Genomic DNA, 20,847 nt, shown 5'->3' with positions numbered 1-20,847 from the left:
TTAAACGATTAATGAAGTTTTTGTTATGAAATTTTAAAATGGTTATTGTATGAATATTTTTTTTATTATTTTAACTGCTGTTATGCGGCACCGAGACTTCAAAAGTGATTGCGTTAAAACAGTTCTTATAAGGCTCTGATTGCATGGATGATAAAGAAATAAATTGTAAAAAAAAATGTTGTTTTGTTATTTTTGCTATCCTGCAGCACGTACCCTGTAAGTCATGCAGAAGTTTCCAACTGACAAAATTTCTTCAAGGAAAGAAGTTCCGTCTGCGATGGCAATACTCCACGACTACAAACTTGAATCAGACAACCACCCTGCACAGAGACTAGCTGTCTGTATGGATGTAAACTGGTATGAAAAATCGAGAAGACCGAACTCCCCGTTATTTTTTGGACGCTTTCGAAACAAGCAATTTTGCCGGCGTCTAGTTTTCTTTCTAAGAAAGATTTATTTATTTTTCTGAATTATTTTCATCGCTTACCTACTCTATTGAGTATATTTCCTTAGATAAGATTAAGTATTAAGAGTATTCTTGCTTTTTGTGGCTCGGTTTGTTGGAGCGTCTGCTGGGTGTAGGTTAGTAGCACGACTATTCTGACATTCTGACAGATTCAGACAAAGGTATTGCTAATCATCCCGAAGTACCGCTGCATTTTCTGATGCTTTTTCTGGTGTACCCTTCAGGTGTTGTCTAATCCTGGAATCCAAAAGGCTGAATTGAAACTCAATGTCGGGTCATAATCGTTATTTGGTACCAGACGATGAGGAGCGGGCTAGAGAAGCTGTCAACTCTATTCTGGCTCTTGGAGATGATCCCCCACATTCTAAACCACAGGTAAATATAGAATGGACTTTGAGATTTGTGGTAGTTGTCATTGTTATGTTTGTTCTCATGTCTGTTGATTTGCTTGCAGAACTTCTATGAAGACCGTTCTGATGAACAAACGTGGACATCAGAGAATCCTAACGAAGTTGAGCCAAGTTATAGTCAAGCTGAGAGAGATAAAGACCGACGTGCACAATCATCTTTTAAAAGCCATGACCGCTCTAGATCCAGGTCCAGGTCCAGGTCCCGGCCCAGGTCAAGGAGTCCGCTTGGAACTAACCCTGAAGAAGATGGTACCACCCGAACTGAAAGAGATGAAGACAAACCTATTCAAGAATTTAATAAAACCCGTGACCGCTCTAGGTCCAGGAGTCCACATGGAACGAAGCAAGGAGATGATGGTAACGCCCCAACTACTTCGCAGTCAGCCTCTCCAGAGCAGAAAACCTTGTGCAATGTGGTTGCTGCCCACTATAATAATGTGCCAGAAACAGGGTTGGATGAACGCAGTAAGAGCCGCATCTTGTATCTTCGCAACTTCAACAACTGGATCAAGAGCATGTTAATAGGTAGATTGATCATATTAATTGATGCTTTAAGTGTTCCTATTCTGTTACTGTAATCATTGTTTCATTGTCTAGATGAATATATTACAAAAGTGAGAGAATCCAAGCCTAGAGGATCAACTCTTAGAGTGCTTGACATGGGTTGTGGGAAAGGAGGTGATTTGTTTAAATGGCGGCAGGGCAAGATCACTCATCTTGTTGCTGCAGATATTGCTGCAACCTCTGTTGAACAATGTAAAGAGCGTTACAATGACATGAGGCAACGTGCTCAAAGAGAGAGAAACTTCAACCCTATATTTTCTGCTCAATTTATTGTAGCCAACTGCACCAAGGTATGTTTACTATGTGTGTTTTTTGAAAACATTGAGCCGTTGGGAGTTTATCCTCAACTGTTCTTAGGTTTATTATAATTCTTCTCATTATTATTAACAAAAAAATTATTATAAACTTAGGATAGGTTACGGCATAAGTACGAGGATGTGACAATGCAATTTGATTTGGTCAGCTGCCAGTTTGCCTTCCATTATTGTTTTGAAAGTTTACCTCAAGCAGAATGCATGATGCGCAATGCTTCAGAGTGTCTCAGGCCAGGAGGCTTCTTTTTTGGTTCATGCCCTAATGCCAACGCTATAATGTGAGTTCCTTTCTCCTACCTTCGTTTCTTGCACAATCTTTTTCTTTTTTAAATTTTAAATCAGATGCATGTCTTGTCTTTGATTCTAATGTCTTGTTCTTCTCTTTTTCTTTAGATCTAGAGTCCGGAAAGCGGGAGGAAAACGATTTGGCAATGATGTTTTCTCAGTGGAATTTGAAACTCCTGTCGATGAGGAAGAGCCACCACCCCTCTTTGGGGCTCAATACAACTTTCACATGGAAGGAGTTGTTGATTGCCCAGAATTTCTGGTTCATTTTCCTACATTCATTAGGTTGAAATTAGTGACACTATCTGTGACCTTATTAAAACTAGATTTATTTAATCATGCTCTAAAATCTTTTTAGACTTGCATCCAGATTTGGATTGAAATTTATTGGTTGTGAACCATTTCAAGCATTTTACGAGCGCATGAAAGAGAACGGCCGTGGTCTTTTGGGAAGAATGCAGGCACTTGAGGTATGACAATTCTTAGCTTTCGCGTGATTTTTGTGGATTTAAATGTCTGAACTGCGTAATTTCTTTCCCTCCATTCTGAATTTTAGACCTACCCTCCATTTCCTGATCAACCTTTGATGGGTCCACTTTCTCAGTATGAACATGCTGATACTTTCTTAAATACCAACAAACAGGTCAACCGGCTAGGCACTCTCAGTAAGGCTGAATGGGAAGCTGCAAGTAAGTAACCGAGTTTAAAGTTTTTAACTTATCCAAAGCTGTGGTCGATAAATCACCTTTTTTTTTTCCCCAGCACTTTATTGTATTTTCGTGTTTGAAAAAGAGAGTTCATGATAAAGGAAAAACGGCAACTGATAATATTTGATGCTGGTACCGTCTGTCAGTAATGGGGTCTACGATGAACTATGACTATGAAACATAGATGACTGTTCCTTATTTTTTAAATGTAATATTAGGTAGGAAACAAATGAATTCAAGGTCTCCTGCATTGTTTTTGTTTTTTATTATAAACAATAAATCTTTGATCACAACTTACACAAAAAAGAAGCCTGTGTCAATATTTTAATTAATAAAATAGGGAATACCATATCATTATAATACCATCACTAGATACATTTTGCAATTTGGAAGCTGCTGCTTTAACATGTTAATGAACTACCATAAGAGTAGCTTTGAAGCAGTTGCAGTGAACATACCAAGTGCATCTATAATCCAATCGATGCAATGGAAGATGAAATTTAGCATGCTAGTGTAACTTCATTTTTTTAGGACTTTATCCACAACACAATTATTGCTTACCACAGGCCTTCGGGCTCTGGACCCATGAAAAAAAAAAAAAAAAAAAATAAGATGCAGACTAGTTATTAGTCTCATTCACAATGTAAAATAAATTGTAAATTAGAATCAAAGTTTTGTGGATAATACAAAATAAAATATAGACATAAAAATGATTTAAAAAGAAACATGATAAAAATAAGAATCTCATACTTGCCCTAAAGGAAGTAAAAATGACTAGGCGAAGTTCTTAAAAGTACAGGTTAAAACCAGGTCTCAAAATGAAAGATGAGTGATTAGCTAATACCAAGCTTTTCTAATACAATCTGCAAGACACATACATTGGTTACCGGTATATTTCCTCCACAAGTAAAAGGATCCAATAAAACTAGTACAAAAAAGGTACAAGTACTGAACCTTGAGATCATATACCAAGCTGGCCTTCATCAAGAATAATTGAAGTCATTCTTCAAAGACTGTCTTCTTGCAGGCAACTGCCAATGTCAGTTCCAGTGCAGCAATACAACATAGATTAGACGTTTCAATGAGAGGCAGCAACTTCTTCAGCTAATTATTCGAAAGGCAGGAATGGAACCAATGGTAAATAAATGAAACCCAACAATAGGAAAGTTAATAAAGTAATCTTCAAATGCAAATTGATTCCCACTTTTTTTAAAAATCCCCACATCAAAAGAAGAAGTTTTAAAAGGGGAGTAGTATAACATAACCATAGTTATTCATTAATTTTTGTCAATAAAATAAATATTTTTAACACCTGACTTTGAAGCATGGTAACAAATAGAAAGATAATTCCAGCATGCACCTCAGATACCCCCACACTATTGCAGAACACAATTCCTGTCATCAGATTTGGCTTCTGTATTGACACCTTCAATTTTCACCTCATTTACTGGTTTGAGGTCTCCTTCAACTTTAGCTGCAGCATTCTGAAGAACAGTAAAATATGCGTACAGAGTGAGACATAAGGTTCAAGAAAGAAAACAAAGACAGACAAAAATATACATACAGAGTTGGCCGCATCAGTTGATGTTTTGGGGTAATCAATAGCAGCAAATGCCACAGGTGTCCAAAGCGGCGAATGGTTGGGCATTTGGAATTCAACAGGACTAGCCAAGCCATATGTTGCCTTCATTTCTAGCTCAGGAGGATCTGTGGGTACTTTCTGGTGATATCTAACATGAAAGAGAGGCATATTAAATTTTGTACTCTGACTCTTATCTCTAACAGAACATGGAATGATGTCAGGCATTTTACTTACATGAATCCATTCTCTCTTTCACACTTTTCAAGAGTGAGTTTGAAGCTCAAAGCAAGTTTTTTGAAGAAAGAAAAGTAGTCTGGCCTTCCTGTGCGGGGTGCTGGTCCTTTGGTGGTGGCATAATCTTTGCAAAGGGCTGTAGCTTTTTCATAATGCGTCTGGGCTTCTCGCAATGCTCGAATCGCCTCTCCACATTTGTCTTGAGAAAGCAGGTTCTCACCACAGTATGTATATGACTGGTAGATAGAACAGAAGAGTTAGTTTATCATTGTACAAAGGAGCAGAACCATAAAGCTGCTTGTGGCAAAGGAAAAAACATGGTCATACATAGGCCATGTAGAAGTGGTTCTTCAACTGCAAGTACTTGCGCCATTGCCCAGCTACTTTGTCATCCAGAGAACTCAGTGCTGCGTCTGCCTCATGGAACAATTTGGCAGTTTCATTGGCAAGTGCACTTATCAGGCTTGGATTGTGTTTCAGCTCCAGAGCTCTGGCCACAGACACTGAAAATGAGGACAGTAGGTGTTTAAAATTTGTAAATATTTCCCATTAGTGGGGAAAAGATGAGATAAAAATGTTTTTCTCGAAACCTTCTTGAGCTTCTGCTGTACACTGGTCCCTGTAGGCTCTCACAACTCGAGGATCCAGATCCCCTCCGTCTCTGGCTCTCTCACGAAGCATTGGCAGAAACTTTTTCTGAACAACTTCAAATAATCCTCCAGCACGACGCAGAGCAGTATGCACTTCCTTGGCATCATCCATATTCATTCTGCAACATGGTAAACACAAATATGGCAGCCTAATAAGAAGAAGAACACAGTTTGGTACTTTTTACTTGAAAAAAGAATGAGGAATATTTGCTTACTCTTCTTTAACACACAAAGTGGAAGCATGTTTCATGAACCAAATAGCCACATTGACAAACATATTTGCAGCCTCAAAAACCGCATCTTGCTGAATCCTTAGGACACAAAAATGAATGAGAAGATAGCGTTATATTACACTCCATTAGATGTTGGTAATTACACTTGAATGTGACTCACTGAGGGCTTGTGCCGAGAAGAGAGTGTGACCATTTGAAAAGAAGTGCATGACGCAGCTTGCTTGGGGCCCCGCTGCCATCGGGAGCTTCTATGAGGCCCTGGAGGAGTGCGATGTACGCAGACAATGCTTGCTCCATAGATGCCCCAGAGCCACGAGGATCGGGTAACATGTCCAACAGCTTATACCTTGTTGCTTTCAATTCACTGAAAAGCAAGTGTAAGTTGTGAGTGAATGTGATAAATAAAACAACTTGAGTACCAATGAGAATGTTAATGTGGCATGATTTAACATACAACTGGCAAAGCAAATATGTCATTATAAAATTAAATGAACGAATAGCTCGAGAAATGAACAATGAAGCAATGTCACTCAAGAAAAGTTGCCATTTACAGTGAAGGAAGGAAAGCCACACAGGTTACATGACTCATGTCAATCAAGAAAGTTACCAGGCAACTTTGGTGGCATCAACGTCGTGTTGGATGTACTTGAAATCAAAATTCATCACCACCGTGGCTTTCAGCACGTTCCGATGAAACCACATCGCCATCTTTGCCAAAATTGGAATAAATTCAGACACAGAAACTCAAAGACCATAAACAATGACAGCTGGTTGTTTGTGTTTGTGATGTTCTTGTTCTTATTTGCACTATCTCCCCCTCCCCCTCTCCCCCACTTTTCAGGTCACTGCCAATAACACAGCAGACGATTCCCTGACGAAGAGAACACTAATTTGCCTCTGACAGATTAAGAATTATCTATCAGAAGACTCTCTCCGATAAAAGCATAATTGTGTCCAGATAAAATACAGTCTTAAACGTCTTGAATATAACCCTGGCTGTATGGCGAAAGAGGCAAAGTACATTCGAGGGCAAAAGACAAAAGAGCACGCTGCCTTCTGCTTTTGTCGTCTGTCGCCCGTGTCGTCACTTCCTTACTAACTAATATGGCTGTCATGTTTACAATAATCAGTTAGTAGCGTTGCTGTAAAATGTAGACAACTTTTTAATTTGACCATCCATAACCCACAAGTCCTTCGATCCACCTTTCAGGTGAGTGTCCAATCTCGTCCCAGTCTGTTTGGTTTTTCCGACCGAATATGGCGGAGGCGACAGCCCGGAGAACCAGGACGGAAAATGAGTGGACTACACGTACTCAACATCAGATGATATCTTTCTGTGGTTGAATGGGAAATGAACATAAATTACTAGGCTCAACCTTTCACAATGGGTAACACTCGGCTACGTTTGGAGTATCACCCATCAATTCGACATAAATGTCACCATCCGCAGACGACATAACCTCTACTGTACCATTGTTATCTTTACCTAGTCTTCATTTTTCCCTGTCCCTAGAAAATTTCTATTCGCTTAAGTGCCTCTGTTGCTTGGTGCTAAGAATTGATGTTACGAATTTCATCGAAATACGGGCATGGAGCAATAACGCCAGATTAGCTCTCATGATAGCTGTAGTTTTCTCAAAGAGAGGAGAAGATTGTAATATAAAGACCTTGGGAATGAATGTATCAATACCTTTTAAACATACTGAGTGCCACAGTTATTGTTGTCTTTTTTCACTCTTAAACTGTGACTGTTGAACAACTACGTAAACAATGAACTGTTTCACTAAAATGTAAAAATGAGTGGTGTGGTATGTAGTTTGCAATACTTGATTTTCATGTTCGCTGTACTTTCTGTTTGTTGCAGTTCCAAAATTAATGCTTGCTCTTGACTTCACGAGGTACCAACATTCCTGCTCGACACCCGACCACATATATTTCTGATGCAGTCATCCACAGGTAATTGCAAAGGAATTCTTTCATTTTCTCTTGTTCTTTACGTGTCTTCCTTCTCAGAAGTTAATGTTGGTGTTGATTTTCACAGGACCTTTGAGGTGTGCTGAATGCAATGATGACTTCTCCTCCGCTGCATCCCTCCTTACTCACTTTGCTCAGCACATTGTCATTGCGGAATCGGCGTCCCCTATTGAAGCTTCAAGTAGTTCGACCACCACAAAAAAGAAGAAAAGCGATAGCATTCTTGAACAAATACTCCAGCGCACAACAAAGCGTGCTGTGCCCAAGAAAGCAGTGCACCGAGCTGGAACAGGGCCTCCAATGCTTCTTCCAATCAATCAGTCACATCTAGTGAGTAAGTCCAACACTCCTCTGCTTGAATTTTTGAAGAAAAATGTTGAATCAGCGATAAATCAAGATCAACTTCACTTGGATGCCAAAGACCAATCAGACACACTTTTGAATCAGAGTAGCTGCTGTAGTAGTGCCAGCAGCAGCAGCAGTGCAAATGGGAACATAGACACCCAACTACTATCATCAAAAATTTTCAATGGAGCATCTATAAACCTTGCCAAATTTGATATGCAACAGCGAATTGAAAACTGTGTCTTAAATCTTGTGTCAAAGAAGGATGTTAAAAGGTCTGCAGATGCATTGATTCCTGATATGCCACCCACGATTCCCAACAAAAAGGTTTATTCCGATACTTGTGAGAGCTGGGATAGTTCAAGTGCTGCAGAAGAAATAAATCCATTGACACTTTGCACAGTAACAATTGATGACTGTGAAAATGGCACAGATAGTGATGAGATCAGATTTGATCACTCAAAAAAGAACAGCAACCGAAAGCAATTGGCACCGAAGAAAATTTCAAGACCAGACAATGACATGCTTCATGAATTGTCATCAAAACTTCCTGAACACACTACACTAACCACAGTGGAGTGTCCTAGTCCTGAGAGAGAGAAGCATGGTTCTAAGAAGAAGTACCCCTGTCATATTTGTTCAAAAGTATTTGGTTGGTCCACAGATTTAAAAAGGCACATTCTAATTCATACAGGGGAAAGGCCATTTAAGTGCAAACTATGTCCTTCTTCATTTACCAGAAATTTTCTGCTTCAAAAGCATGAGAGCAAAGTTCATCATCGAAATGGTGCAAAGTGTGTTGTGAATGGTCAATTAGAAGCTATTGCCTTGAAACTGCAGTCTACAGAGCATAAAGACAGTTTTATTTCTCTTCTCCCAAATCTTGATATCCCTTATGATATTTCAAGTAAACCATTGAATGATACAGAGGAAATTAGTGAAGATGACCCAGAACTGGAAGGTGATGATCGTAGCAGTGCAGATGAAAATGACAATCATAACCAAAAACTAAAGAATATTTCTTTAGAAATGCAAGATCCATGTCGTGTGAAACAGCCATGGCACCCTACCAACTTGGCTCAGCAAGCCCTCCAATAGGTTTAGAATATAGATGTCAACTATATTTATTTATAAGATACCCTCTCTTGTCATCCTACAAAGTGGGACATTGTTTTTAATGTGCAATAACAATAATAGTTTCACAATCGTGAGAGTACATAGTTGAAAACTTTTGTTTGGTATTGTTCTTTCATTAACTATTCATACTCTCAAACGAGATGATTTGCTCACTGTATTATGTTCCTTATATTCAATCTGATGGTTTAGCTTGGTCTCTTTCATGTAATTGACAGTATTTATGAATGAAATTAACGCTGTAAACAAAAAGAGAAATTATTTCAAAGTCAATTTGGATAAAGTTAAATTTGTTTGGCATAGCTCCTTTTCTTTTTCGACCCCTATTAAGAAACTGATTTGCTCTTGTTTCAGCTGTACACTGGGATAAAACTTAATGTCGAGTCCACTGTTGTTTCGTTTGTTGTTAGTCCATTGCTCAAGATGTGTATGGATATTTGAATTATGATTTTGTTCCTATGTTTCGTCCAAAGGAATAGTATCAATTGTGCTACAGTTGCTTAAGTTTATGCACTTATGTTAATTTGTATTATTTTTATTTTTATTACTTCTGTGCTATAATTTGTGGTCTGTTATTTAAAAAAAAATTATTATTCAGAGGGACTGTAAATTGTTGTTGTTACTTAGGTTTTATTGTTTCAATTTTTTTTTAGTTTACAAAAGTGGTTAAATTTACTTAATGGGTGTTACACTTATCTGTTAGCTTGACTGAATGTGTGTGCATTTGGACAACATGGATTGGCTTTCCCATAGCAGAGCGTTTCATAATGCAGTTCCAGTATTTTAAACCACTCTTTGGTTAATGTCATTTGCTCTTCCTATAGTCCTGGATAAGTACTTTACTTGATTCTTCCCAAACATCATGGCTCACTCATTCTTCCATGCCCATACCTTTCTGACCTATGCCATTCACTGTTGTCCGTGCATCATTCAAATTTAATCTGGAATACTATTTTTGGTTGAGTTGGTTCAGTATTAGTCAACTATTATTATTAATGATATTTACTTGGTTCTTGGTTGGATTTACATTAAGTTCCTCGATTCTGATGAGACCAAAGACAAGCAAGGCTGTACATGTGTACATGTTGCAACTCATGTAGTTGAACTTAAGCCAAAGGGCTACACCAAATGAGTATTTGTATGAAATTGCTTTATGATGAATTTGTTAGTTCTTTCATAACTTGCAGTTGTCGTCACCATGTTTTCTTCTATGTTTGTAATTATCATCTTGTTACATTTGAAAGCCAAGTTAGGTAATCTTTCATACAAGTATTTCCATAACACAGCTTCATATAATTCAGGTCAAAGGGAATAGATAACCAAAGATGACTATTGTAAGATTTATTTGACAATAATATCTGTGAAATGTATATTATTTAGAAACATGAGTTAATTGTGCTATTTTGGCTTTGCTTTCTTCCCTTCTGGTTTCATGATGAGCAGATAAGACTCACATTATGAATTGTACCTGTTATTTCTGGACGAAATGTTATGCCAATGTGTAGATCGTCAAGTTTTAATTGTTCTGTTTGGTTGTCTGAAGACTCATTACCCCCTTAGGTTGAAATTTTATTCATCTCTCTGTGCCTCTTAGGTTTTTCTGTTCGTTCTATTTTTCATCTTTCAGATCTTTAAAAGGCATGTGGGACTTAAAGCCTGCAGTGGCTTAATGTGATTTGCATTTCCAGCCGCACATCATGATGTGTAACACGGAGTTTTACTTTTGACCACATTGCTTAGATTCAAGTCTCACGTGGTATTATGAATTTCTTATATGTACATTTCGTTGTACTAAATGATGACATTTTCTAAAACATAATTTTTTGAAGACTGAAAATGAGGATTAATTCATGAAGTTTCGCTAGGGCTTTTGGGGCTTCCTTCTTTACAACATTCTTTAGTTTTACTTGGAAATTAGTTCTCCATTGTTTTATTTTCAGCCTTTAGAGCCATTAAGGTCCTTCAGTCAAAATAAGTAGGATCTGGGAAGATGATTGTTTCATCGTCCTGTTGTCCTGGCTTATAACTCCCTGACGTGTCTCTTTCTTCATTTCTGCTAAGTGGGCAAATTTCATATAGGTTGAACTGATATGTGGTGTTAGTGTCTGCCAAATGCTTAAATTTTTGAGAAAACATGGGGTTCAAGTTGTGTTGGGATGCATCTTGGAACAACCAAATGATTTACTTTTTTTTTTTAAATGTACTTAATTACCAGACCTATGTGAGTTCAATATTGTTTTAAAGATTGCTTCTTACTTTTCAAGCAGTTGATATTTTGTTGAAAATTTTTAATGAAACCAGTGACAATAATAAACACCTGAGTTTATTCATTAAATGAGAAAAGTATTAAATTTTATTCGTTAAGTTTGCTTGTTCTTTTTAATTTTTAAGTTGGGCAAAAGTTGTGAGTCAGAGTACATGCTCATGATGTTTTGGCCATTTTGTCTGTGAACTCTCAAGTGTGAGAGATTGTGATTGTTACCTGTACATTTAACAAGTTCTTATGTTGTTGAAGTATTGTAACTATGCCAAATTGTAACATATGGGGAGTTGTCCAACTTTCCGAAAGTGTCATATTTTTGTCAAAATGGGGAAACTAGGGAGGGTGTCTGATGCAAACTTTTCAAAAAATCTAGCAAACAAAAAGGGCGGCCTCATGCAGTGTAATGTTCCTCTGTGATGTCTACTTATGCTATTGTTATTGTTGTTTTTAGTTGTTCTTTTTTTTTCATTAAAAAAAATGGATTGATAATTTAATTTCTTTGTTCACTGGTCAGAAGTGCTTATGCTTGATCCTGTTCTGCCTGGACCTTTAACTGTGAGCTTTATGTTGTGTTCTTTGGTTGAATTGATAGATACCTGACAGTGAAGGGTTTTATTTTCTCATTACACTTCACTTGTGTTGTGGCATACTAAGCAAAGACATAGTGGCTCTCCTTTCAAGGACAATAAGTAACTGACAATAAATTTCTTTCGCTTTAGGTTTCAACTGGTGACACAATTATTTTGTGGAAAGTTGGATAGTATGGTATGTTGCTAAGCATTTAAATGTAACTATTTTCAATATTTATAGAATGTGTGTGTCAATGCTATTTCTTATTTGATTCACCAAACAGCAGATGCTAAATGTATTGGAGTGTTAGCCAATTCGAGTCAACTTCTTCTTTTCATTTTGCTTTGCTATCTGAATGTGTTTGTCCTTTCTTTAATATTCTGACAGCTGCTCTTCAAGGTTGCACTCAAAAGGTGATAGTAGGGTGGTGAGCCAGCATTGAGAATAGCAAGCCACCATATACAGTATTTGTGCTTTAGGTAGTCATTACCCAAGGAAAGTGCGTAGTCATGTCATAGTCTTATCTCATTCCAGTAAAATGAAAATTTATGCCGCATCAAGAAACCTTTGGCTGCTTTTGTTGAAGGAAAATTCTTATTTTTGAAATGATGTGCAATATTATTTAGATTTATGCTTATATGTGTTCTTGTGTGAGAACTTTTTTTTCCCCCACCCTTTGCGTCTAGTCGGCTGAGAGCCAGAATGTTCCTTTATATACTGCTTTGACCCAAAATTATTTTCCAAGCTTACATTGGTTTAAAAGTAAGTCAATGTTAGTGTATGAATTGTTTGAATTTGCTGTACTTATTGGCTGTCGTAAGATACATAAGTCTGATCCTTACTTAACCTTAAATGGACAAACTTTGTACCTTCAGATGTATTAACTGCTGTAATTTTGTCCCGAAAGAAGTTCCCCATTTTGTTATGACATTCGAAAACCTACACGGTGAAACATGTCTTAGGGGGAGAAAAGCATTACTAGAACAAGGGCAAAAACTCAATTTAAATTTGTATTAAAATATTATTTGTTTGCCTGGGATTTAAAAACATATATACTATATATATATGGGTTATGATTTCTTTTTTCATGTGTTTTTGGCTGTTAGTCATGCCTTACAAGTTTTTAAAAGTGCATTGGTGTTTTTCATAGCTGTGTAAATTGTTATGTTCTTCTTCTTGTTGTTGAGAAGAAGACTTGTGGGAAAATAACAGGATGTATTTGTTATTTAACCAAAAGTGTGCATGTTCAATATGTTTGGTAGGGAAAACTAGCATAGTTTAAAATGCGCGTGGAAAAGTGTTTGACAATATTGTTTGTACTAGAGTAATTGTAATGGCGCAGGCTCTGCCTACTGTGTGAATTTTTCGAGTTGTGTAATTAGTAGTCAAGATGGTGTATTTTATAGTTACATTTTGTAAATGTACTGTTTCTGAAGGTTGTTCCTTTGCTCCCAGTTTCATGTAGATTGTGAGGATCAGTAAGTGTAAGTAGGCACAAATTATCATAACATGATGGTTTGTGATTTGTGGTCGTTGACAATAATGTTTTTCAATAATGGAAAGTAACTTTGGATTGGTATGAGTGTTTTGTGGTCATTGACAATAATTTTTCATCAAAGAAAACGAAACAAATTGGTACATAATTACCTGGATATACCGCCAAATTTTAATGTACTGAGGATATCTGATATGAAGCTATATAACTGTGACAATAAAAGACGTGCACGTAAAAATTTGAATTTTACAATTTCTTTCATCAGTATCTGACATTCCACCCTGATTCCACGAACCTCCTCCTCCACCTCCTCCTCCACATTTTCTGGAGGCTGCAGACTGATTCGTAGAGTCGTTTTCATCGCTCTGTCTCTCTCGGACTCATGGGGCGTCCCGTATGGGTGCGAGAGAGACAGAGCGACGAGAACGACTCTCGGAATCAGTCTGCCGGAGAGGCTGGAGCCCGCAGTCCCCGCGCTCCAGGGAGAAGGGTCTGCCGGTGCGGCCGCCCTGGCTGGAGGCTGGCTGGAGGTTGCCCCGCGGAGCGCCGCGCCGCCGCGGAGACGCTGGAAGCGGAGACTCTGGGAGCCGCCCGGCCCGGCGGTACGGAACGGAAGGGAACGGTTCGAGGTTCCGAGGCGCCGACAAGCAGTCGTCACTGCACTAGTCACGGGCACGGGTCGCGAACGCCGCGAGCACCATGAAGCCATGGGCCGTCTCCGTCTACCCTTGTGGATGGTGCTGCTGCTCCTGCCGCCGCCAGGTGAGTGTGTGGCGTTCGAGGAGGGACGACCCACTGTAAAATTGAGGGAATGAGCAACATTTCTGGCGTATTTGCCACCTGAATGTGTGCACATTTAACGTGGGAAGTAACTGTCCCCCTCGGTGTCAGCTCATGATGCAGCCGACGTACAACATACGAAGCACGAGGGAATGCCCATCGAACTTACACCGTCCTTTCACTATGTTTGTTTTAATCTGTCGAATGCTTTCTTCTATCTCTCGCAAGGGGAGGGGGATATGAGTTTTGCTTCGAGTTGCACTGGCAAAACTAAAGCGTACTTCTACGCTTCATTCAAGCATACACTTACGCGTGAAGACCTACTACTTACTTGAAGCGGTACAACTATACGCTTCCAGGCAATGCAAAACGCGCAATGCTCGGCGCAATGTTACGCTTTACTTAATTTTACCAGTGTCGGTGGCCGAACCAGCGGCCCGCGTTGTCGCGTGTCCCTTTCATCCTTTCATCGCCACTTCGCCGCTCCGCCGGCTCATGTCCTCCGCGTGTTTGGGTCCGCCCCCGCCTCTGCTCCGCGTCTGCGGTTTTGGCACCTGATCCGGCGCCGGCCGGGGGCGGGCTCCGGGGCGGCGGCGGCGGCGGTTTCGTGGAAATGAACGGTTCGGGGACCAACCCGAAATTTTTCCTCGAGTGACGCAAGGGCACCAAATGCCGTAACGCGTCGCGGCGTCTCTGTGTCAAAGGAGGTGTGTAGTGTGCAGTGTCGCGGAGCACAGACTACCGACTTGATTCCCCGCGCGGAACTCGGAGACTGCAGACTGAGAGTCGTTTTCGTCGCTCTGTCTCTCTCGCACCCATGAGGCCCCTTCCCCTTTTGGACCCGTTTTTGGATTCGATTTTGGATCTGCCCTTGGGTCAAAGAAGAGGGGAAAGGAGACAGAGGAAAGTGGGGGAGGGGGGGGGGGTTGTCTCACTACGAGTCATTGACAGTCATTGACTGGCCATGAATCGGCCGCGGTCCCCTTTTGCTCATTATGCATTCAAACTCCCGACTCCGCCACCACTTCCCCGAACAATGCCCTCGTCGCTGTCGTCTCTCTCGCACTCGAGGGGCGTCTCGAACGGGTGCGAGAGAGACAGAGGCACTGCTGCCGTGCGATACAGTCTGTGATCCAACCACCTCGTCCGACTGATTTCGCGATCCCATTGGGCATTGTCCGCCGAGGCGAAGCACAGCGACGCAGCTCGCCGATCTACAGCTACCCGCACAACAGTGGTAACTTGTACGGGGCTTCGGCAGCCCGCTCGGGCGCGCAGCTTCGCATTGCTTCGCATTGCTTCGGGTGTACCGTTCGCGGGGTTTGTTTAGCCGCGGCTTTACACGCCTCGTTCGGAACGCACTCTCTGCCGGAGTTTGCTTTCCGACGCCTCCGCAAAGTGGGTCTGTGTGCACAGCCCAGGCACAGCCCAGGCAGGCACAGCCACCCACCCGCGGCCCCCAAATTCTCCAAACTGTAGCCAACCTGCTGGCCAGGCGCCGTGTCGTTGTCGTTTCGGTTCGAGTCCCATTTAGCGACTCTGGAGCTCAAAACGCGTCCGGGAGTTTGACCACCCCCGCGGCAAACCCACGGTGTGTTCCAGGATCGCCCTACGTCCAGGACCTGCACGCGCAGGACCGCGGCTTCGGCCAGCTGATGGCGGGCCAGTGGCGCTGCATGCTGGACGGCCTGCTGTCCGGCCGGACGCTGGCGCGCGTCTTCGCGCCCTCCAACGCGGCCGCGCCGCCCTGCTACCCCGACGTCACCGTGCACCTGTACTCCGGGTAAGCCGAGGGGGACAGCGGCTCAAACAGAGACAACAACACCACTCCCACTCGACGCTGTCGTGTCGTCGGCGCGACGGGCGGCGGGTCGGGCCGCTACTCACGGTAAACAGTGGAGGAGTCGCTTGGGCGTTGGCGTCGGCCGTCGGCCGCCTTCACCCTGGCTGCTGCTTTCTTCGCAAGCGGTCCGAACGGCCGAGTGGAATCCGTCGATGGGAAACACTGACGGTTTCACTGGACACCACGTTCAAGTTGAAGCCGAGGGTTGCATCTCGCATGGCGTTGGGTTGGCACTGCACTGCACAATTTGACGAACGCCATGCCGCCAGCCAGGCTGCCAGGCTAGCGCGGCACGGAGTGACGTGGCGGGGAGAGGCGTTCGCACTGGCTCGCACTGCCGACGCCGGCCTCCGTCGGCGCGACTGCCTGCGACTGCCTCCAGCACACTGATCCCGAGAGTCGCTCTCGTCGCTCTGTCTCTCTCGCACTCCGTCCCGTATGGGTGCGAGAGAGACGGAGCGACGAAAGCAGTGCTCGGAGTCAGTATGGGCCTGCACTGTAGGTGGCCCCCGCGGCGCAAGGTGCTGGACCCGCGACGGCCGGGCTGGCTGCGCTGGAGCGGCTGGGATCCGCGGCGGCGGACGGTGCTCCTGGTGCACGGCTTCAACGGCGGCGCCGAGAAGGCCCCCCTCAGCACGCTGCGCGACGGTGAGACCACGGCGCCACACTGTCAAAAGTTTTCGTTATTGTATGGCAAAACATGCAGGGGATGGCGTATTCGTCGTCGCTTTAGAATGATGACCACTTCATGACAAAAAGATGATGATTTCATGACAAAGTGATGACGTTTCGATCACAATTTCATGAGAAAGTGATGACGTCTCGATGACAATTTCATGACAATTTGATGGCAGTTTTCATAAAATAAACTCATGGAAAGGAAAGAGGAGCAAATTAGCCTTGAAACTGCCATCAAGTGACGACAAGAATTTTCACAGTGCAAACGAAAATTCGGAAAATCCAAACTGTCCGGTGCTTGCTTGACCCTTGAATACCCGGTGGCAGCGTACCTGGAGCAGGGCGCCTTCAACGTGCTGGCGCTCGACTGGTCCCCGCTGGCGCGCTACCCGTGCTACGCGGACGCGGTGAGGCACTCGCGGACCGCGGCGGCGTGCGGCGCGCAGGTGCTGTCCGCGCTGCAGGCGACGCTGGCCTCGGGCCTCGGCGTCAACGCGCTGCCCGCCGCCGACACGCGCCTCGCCACGTGCGTGGGCCACTCGCTGGGCGCGCACATCTGCGGCATGCTGAGCCGCCTGCTGCCGCTGCGCCTCAACAAGGTGGTCGGTGAGTACGTCGCTCTGTCTCTCTCGCACTCATGCGGCGTCCCGTATGGGGCCGAGAGAGACAGAGCGAGACTCTCGGAATCAGTCTGCTGTAGGTGATGTCAGAGACGGCGGTCGAGTCTCGTGCCTGACGCACTTGATGGTGTCCCCCACGCGCAGCGCTGGACCCCGCCAGGCCGCAGGTGTCGCGGCTCCTGGGCGACGAGGACCTGTCCGCCAGCGACGCCAGGGTGGTGCAGTCCTTCCACACCAACATGGGCTTCTACGGCGAGTACCCGGAGCCCGGCGTCGGCCTCGCCAACTTCTGCTTCAACGGCGGCCGCCTGCAGCCCAACTGCGACCAAGGAACGCGATTCGGTGAGGACGGCGTACAGTGGGCCAGAAGGCCGGTGGAGGCGGGTTGCCGCCAAGCTTTGTCGGTATAGGGGTGCCAACTGAAGTGCGTCTTCGTCCGCAGCGCGCATGCGGTGCAGCCACTTCCTCAGCGTGTGCTACTACGCCCAGCTGGTGCAGGACTGGGGCCGCGAGGCGCAGGGTCGCCGCCGGACGGCCGCCCCGACGGCCTCGGCGGCCTGGACCACGGCCGTGGCGTGCGACGGCTCCTGCAACCGCGTCCCCGGGGGGCCGCCCCTCGCCGTCAAGCTCACCGAGACCTCCATCGACAGGTGGGGTGTAAGAGAGAGAGAGAGAGAGAGAGAGAGAGAGAGAGAGAGAGAGAGAGAGAGAGAGAGAGAGAGAGAGAGAGAGAGAGAGCGCTCTACACTTGACCCGACCTCCCTACGAGTGTTGTTGTGTTGTCTCCAGGTGGCGCGGTACCCACTGCTTGGACTTGCGGCTCGATCGACCCTGCAGGATCGACGCTTGAGGACACGCTCAAGGCCGCGTCGCTGCTGCTACGCGTGGAGCGTGCACGCCGCGCACTCAGCGAAGACTGATTTCATTAATTTCTCTGCATTGTTGTTGTCAAAAGTAACAATAAACAATTCTCGGCCGCACAAGCGGCTCGCCTCTACGTTGCCAAGTCCTCGAATTCGCCCGCCCACCCTTTCGCGCCACTGCCTCCGTGCTTCCGCCCGGCTGGCTCGGCTGCAGACTCATTCCGAGAGTCGTCTTCGTCGCTCTGTCTCTCTCGCACTCATGTGGCGCGCCCTACAGGTGCGAGAGAGACAGAGCGACGAAAGGCTCCGGTTTGAAGTCATCATCATCATCGCTCTGCTGGCCGCCGCTTTGGCGAGCACTTTCCGCCTTTGCCGCTGCCGTGCTGCCGGTGGCCCGGGGCGCCGAGGTGGCCGCCGTGCCGCACGGCCTCGCCGCGCTGGCCAGCTCTTTGATGCAGTTGTTGTTCTCGGAGTCGACGCGGCGGGGCGGCTTGGCTCGGCTCGGCTCGGCTTCGGCGCCCTGCATCCGACAGCCTCGCCGATTAGTACACAAGAGGCGGTCCGCTGCACACCGATTCCGAGAGTCTCGCTCTGTCTCACTCGCGCCTGCAGGGGACGCCCCACGAGTGCGAGAGAGACAGCGCGTCGGAAAGGACTCTCGCGGCCAGTGTGCTGGACTCGGCCCGCAACGCACCCGAGTTCGAGAGCGCCGCCCGGCAGGCAGGCAACCCAACGTACGCCTCGCTACCCCGCGGCAGACGCAGACGCAGACTCGGAGTTTCCCTGGGCTCAAAAGGGTTCTGCGCGCGACTTGACGGGCATCGCATCAAGTTTCCAGTCCAGGTGCCACGGACGTCACGACCGTTTGCACTCAGACCACACTGTAAAAACGGTACTACTGTACCACTTGCAAAAGAATGCGACCCCCATAAATCCCATATATTATGGTGAGGCAGCTGACTTTGTAACCCACCCCTGAAGATGCATTATACCGTTTAGGTAATTTGCCGAATTTTCTTTTGCATGAGACTGACTTAGTATTTTATATAGAAAGGGACAGGGATCTAAAATTCAACAAAACAAATTGGGGAACACTTTTTTCAGCCGCCGATACACACTGGGCGAGGTGCGCGCCTCGCGGCGCCTCGCCCGCCGTGCATTCCGTATTCATTCTTTTAAAGTGGCGTCGCAGATCGTGTTCCCGAGGCAGGGGAAGCACCGCGGTGCGCGCCGACGGCCGCCAAGGAGGCCCAGTCTTTCCGTCGCACTCACGCACAGTGGGCCAGAAGGCCGGTGGAGGCGGCCAAAACTCCAGACGCGTGCAGAGCTCCAGAGTCGCTAAATGGGACTCGAACCGAACGTGTGACCCCACCAATGGATTGCTCTCCGAACGAGGAATCCATTGGTGGGGTCACACGTTCGGTTCGAGGCCTGTTTAGCGACTCTGGAGCTCTGCACGCGTCTGGAGTTTCGGCCGCCTCCACCGGCCTTCTGGCCCACTGTGTGACGGCCCGGGCGCCCTCGCGACATCGACACCGAGCCCGCCGAGCCGCGACCGCCACCTTTTTTATCCCCCCGTTTCTGTTCCTTTTACATCCGCCGGAGAGGAAGGGGCGCGTTAAAATAATGCGGCCTGGCGTCGCGTCGCGCGGAGTCGTGTCACACGCCGGGTACGCGCTGCCGAGAAGAAACAACAACAAAAACACGAACTGGTCCTCTCCGTAGCGCCTGCGAAGCTCCAGCTATGCAGTCCCGTCGAGCAGAGGAGTGGCCGGACTGCCGACCTGCCGGGCGCTCGCCGCGCCGCCTACCTCTCCTGCGACAGCGCTGCCCGTTTCAGCACAAATTTCGGGGTGTAGGTGATTGGGGGGCAGGCCGCACAGTGGGCCGGAAGACCAGTGGAGGCGCCGATCGAAATCAGTCAGCAGACGGTTCTCCTCTCATCAACAGGGGTCACCCGGTCAAAATTTCACAAGAAGTTTGGGGAGTCGAACCGCCGACCTCAGCACGGAGAAGCGACGCCTCTACTCCCTAGACCATCACGGCACATGCAGTTCGTTGGCTGAAGTCACGGTTTTCAACCACACTGGGCGAGGCAGTAAAATTAAATGTTAATGTTTGTTAGGAATCGAACCCCCGACGTGTGGGACTGTTCTACACGGCTCCGCTCTGGTGGCCTCGAACCGTTCCACAAAAGAAAGGAAATCGAAAAAAATTTGAGATGCCGGTATTCGAACACCGCACTGTGCAAATGCGATCGAACGTCTGTAACGCCCCACAAGTGCGAGAGAGACAGAGACAGGCCTGCAGGAGGACGGGACGCGCGGGACGTGTCTAGTTTCGCACACATTTTCAATTACCCCGGCGCGTTTTTCATACGGCGGCCACGCTCCCCTTCTGCCGTCGTCCGGGATCAAAATGTGTTTGACGCTGCGGTAATAACAGCCCGCGACATCCCCGCTCGGCCTCGCGGCGGCTCCGGTGTTCCTTTCTTTCTTCCCTCCGCGTTTTAAAAAAAAATTACTATTTTTCATCCCCCTCTTTTTTTTTCATTCCGCCTCTGCCGCTGTCTCTCTGGTGTCGCCAACGCGCGCCCCGGACGTCCACGGCGCGGCCGGCCTCGCTTTGTGTCGTCCTGGTCCTGCCTCCAGGTCCTGCCCGGCTCTGCCCCTCCCCGATGATAAGCGAGCAACTCGAGACTAAGTAGCTTAGGGGAAGAAGGGAGTGACTGAGTGCGACACGTCGCCGTGCCAACATCCCCCTCGCCCCTACCCTCCCCTCCCCTCCCGCCGCGGAGTCCTCTACGACGCGTCTTCTCGCGTCTTTTCATCGCGGGG

The 20,847-nt window shown here is 45.7% G+C and overlaps 4 protein-coding genes across 5 annotated transcripts; 3 read left to right on the top strand and 1 right to left on the bottom strand.

Annotated features, from left to right (window-relative positions):
* The first annotated feature begins 350 nt into the window (after positions 1–350).
* Positions 351–3,055, top strand: LOC117647763 (mRNA cap guanine-N7 methyltransferase). Its single transcript, XM_034389663.1, has 9 exons — positions 351–582; positions 691–841; positions 921–1,401; positions 1,474–1,730; positions 1,851–2,032; positions 2,148–2,324; positions 2,398–2,509; positions 2,596–2,728; positions 2,802–3,055. The coding sequence occupies exons 2-9, from the start codon at positions 734–736 to the stop codon at positions 2,840–2,842; spliced, it is 1,491 nt and encodes a 496-aa protein (XP_034245554.1). The 5' UTR covers positions 351–582; positions 691–733; the 3' UTR covers positions 2,843–3,055.
* On the bottom strand, positions 2,993–16,167 carry LOC117647766 (BRO1 domain-containing protein BROX-like). Of its 2 annotated transcripts, none has more exons than XM_034389668.1 (8): positions 15,894–16,167; positions 5,606–5,809; positions 5,428–5,523; positions 5,153–5,331; positions 4,890–5,065; positions 4,563–4,798; positions 4,311–4,476; positions 2,993–4,230 (listed from the first exon to the last, which is right to left on the bottom strand). In XM_034389668.1, exons 2-8 carry the CDS (start codon positions 5,773–5,775, stop codon positions 4,123–4,125), a joined length of 1,131 nt encoding a protein of 376 aa, XP_034245559.1. In that variant the 5' UTR covers positions 5,776–5,809; positions 15,894–16,167; the 3' UTR covers positions 2,993–4,122. The 2 variants fall into 2 exon arrangements, with proteins under 2 accessions (XP_034245559.1, XP_034245558.1); XM_034389667.1 differs by lacking the exon at positions 15,894–16,167 and adding an exon at positions 6,053–6,272.
* LOC117647764 (myoneurin-like) lies at positions 6,477–13,464 on the top strand. The gene is made up of 3 exons (XM_034389664.1): positions 6,477–6,655; positions 7,310–7,401; positions 7,487–13,464. Exons 2-3 carry the CDS (start codon positions 7,386–7,388, stop codon positions 8,860–8,862), a joined length of 1,392 nt encoding a protein of 463 aa, XP_034245555.1. The 5' UTR covers positions 6,477–6,655; positions 7,310–7,385; the 3' UTR covers positions 8,863–13,464.
* On the top strand, positions 13,898–18,114 carry LOC117647767 (phospholipase A1 member A-like). Its single transcript, XM_034389669.1, has 7 exons — positions 13,898–13,988; positions 15,609–15,789; positions 16,334–16,497; positions 16,855–17,133; positions 17,292–17,489; positions 17,590–17,797; positions 17,937–18,114. Exons 1-7 carry the CDS (start codon positions 13,934–13,936, stop codon positions 17,995–17,997), a joined length of 1,146 nt encoding a protein of 381 aa, XP_034245560.1. The 5' UTR covers positions 13,898–13,933; the 3' UTR covers positions 17,998–18,114.
* The last annotated feature ends 2,733 nt before the right edge of the window (positions 18,115–20,847 follow it).

The sequence above is a fragment of the Thrips palmi genome, unplaced genomic scaffold (assembly GCF_012932325.1).
Source record: "Thrips palmi isolate BJ-2018 unplaced genomic scaffold, TpBJ-2018v1 HiC_scaffold_2, whole genome shotgun sequence".
Lineage (NCBI taxonomy): Eukaryota > Metazoa > Arthropoda > Insecta > Thysanoptera > Thripidae > Thrips > Thrips palmi.
Note: the sequence above shows the minus strand (reverse complement) of the source record. Positions and strands in the feature narration are given on the sequence as shown.

Bases quoted from the DNA above. Each gene is read 5' to 3' on its own strand.
- LOC117647767 (XM_034389669.1), top strand. From the start codon at position 13,934: ATGGGCCGTCTCCGTCTACCCTTGTGGATGGTGCTGCTGCTCCTGCCG. The intron at 16,498-16,854 runs GTGAGACCACGG...ACCCGGTGGCAG, and splicing joins CCTCAGCACGCTGCGCGACG to CGTACCTGGAGCAGGGCGCC. The intron at 17,134-17,291 runs GTGAGTACGTCG...CCCCACGCGCAG, and splicing joins GCGCCTCAACAAGGTGGTCG to CGCTGGACCCCGCCAGGCCG.
- LOC117647763 (XM_034389663.1), top strand. From the start codon at position 734: ATGTCGGGTCATAATCGTTATTTGGTACCAGACGATGAGGAGCGGGCT. The intron at 842-920 runs GTAAATATAGAA...ATTTGCTTGCAG, and splicing joins CCCCACATTCTAAACCACAG to AACTTCTATGAAGACCGTTC. The intron at 1,402-1,473 runs GTAGATTGATCA...TTCATTGTCTAG, and splicing joins GATCAAGAGCATGTTAATAG to ATGAATATATTACAAAAGTG.
- LOC117647766 (XM_034389667.1), bottom strand. From the start codon at position 6,153: ATGGCGATGTGGTTTCATCGGAACGTGCTGAAAGCCACGGTGGTGATG. The intron at 5,524-5,605 runs GTGAGTCACATT...TTGTGTCCTAAG, and splicing joins CTTCTCGGCACAAGCCCTCA to GATTCAGCAAGATGCGGTTT. The intron at 4,477-4,562 runs GTAAGTAAAATG...CTTTCATGTTAG, and splicing joins GAAAGAGAGAATGGATTCAT to ATATCACCAGAAAGTACCCA.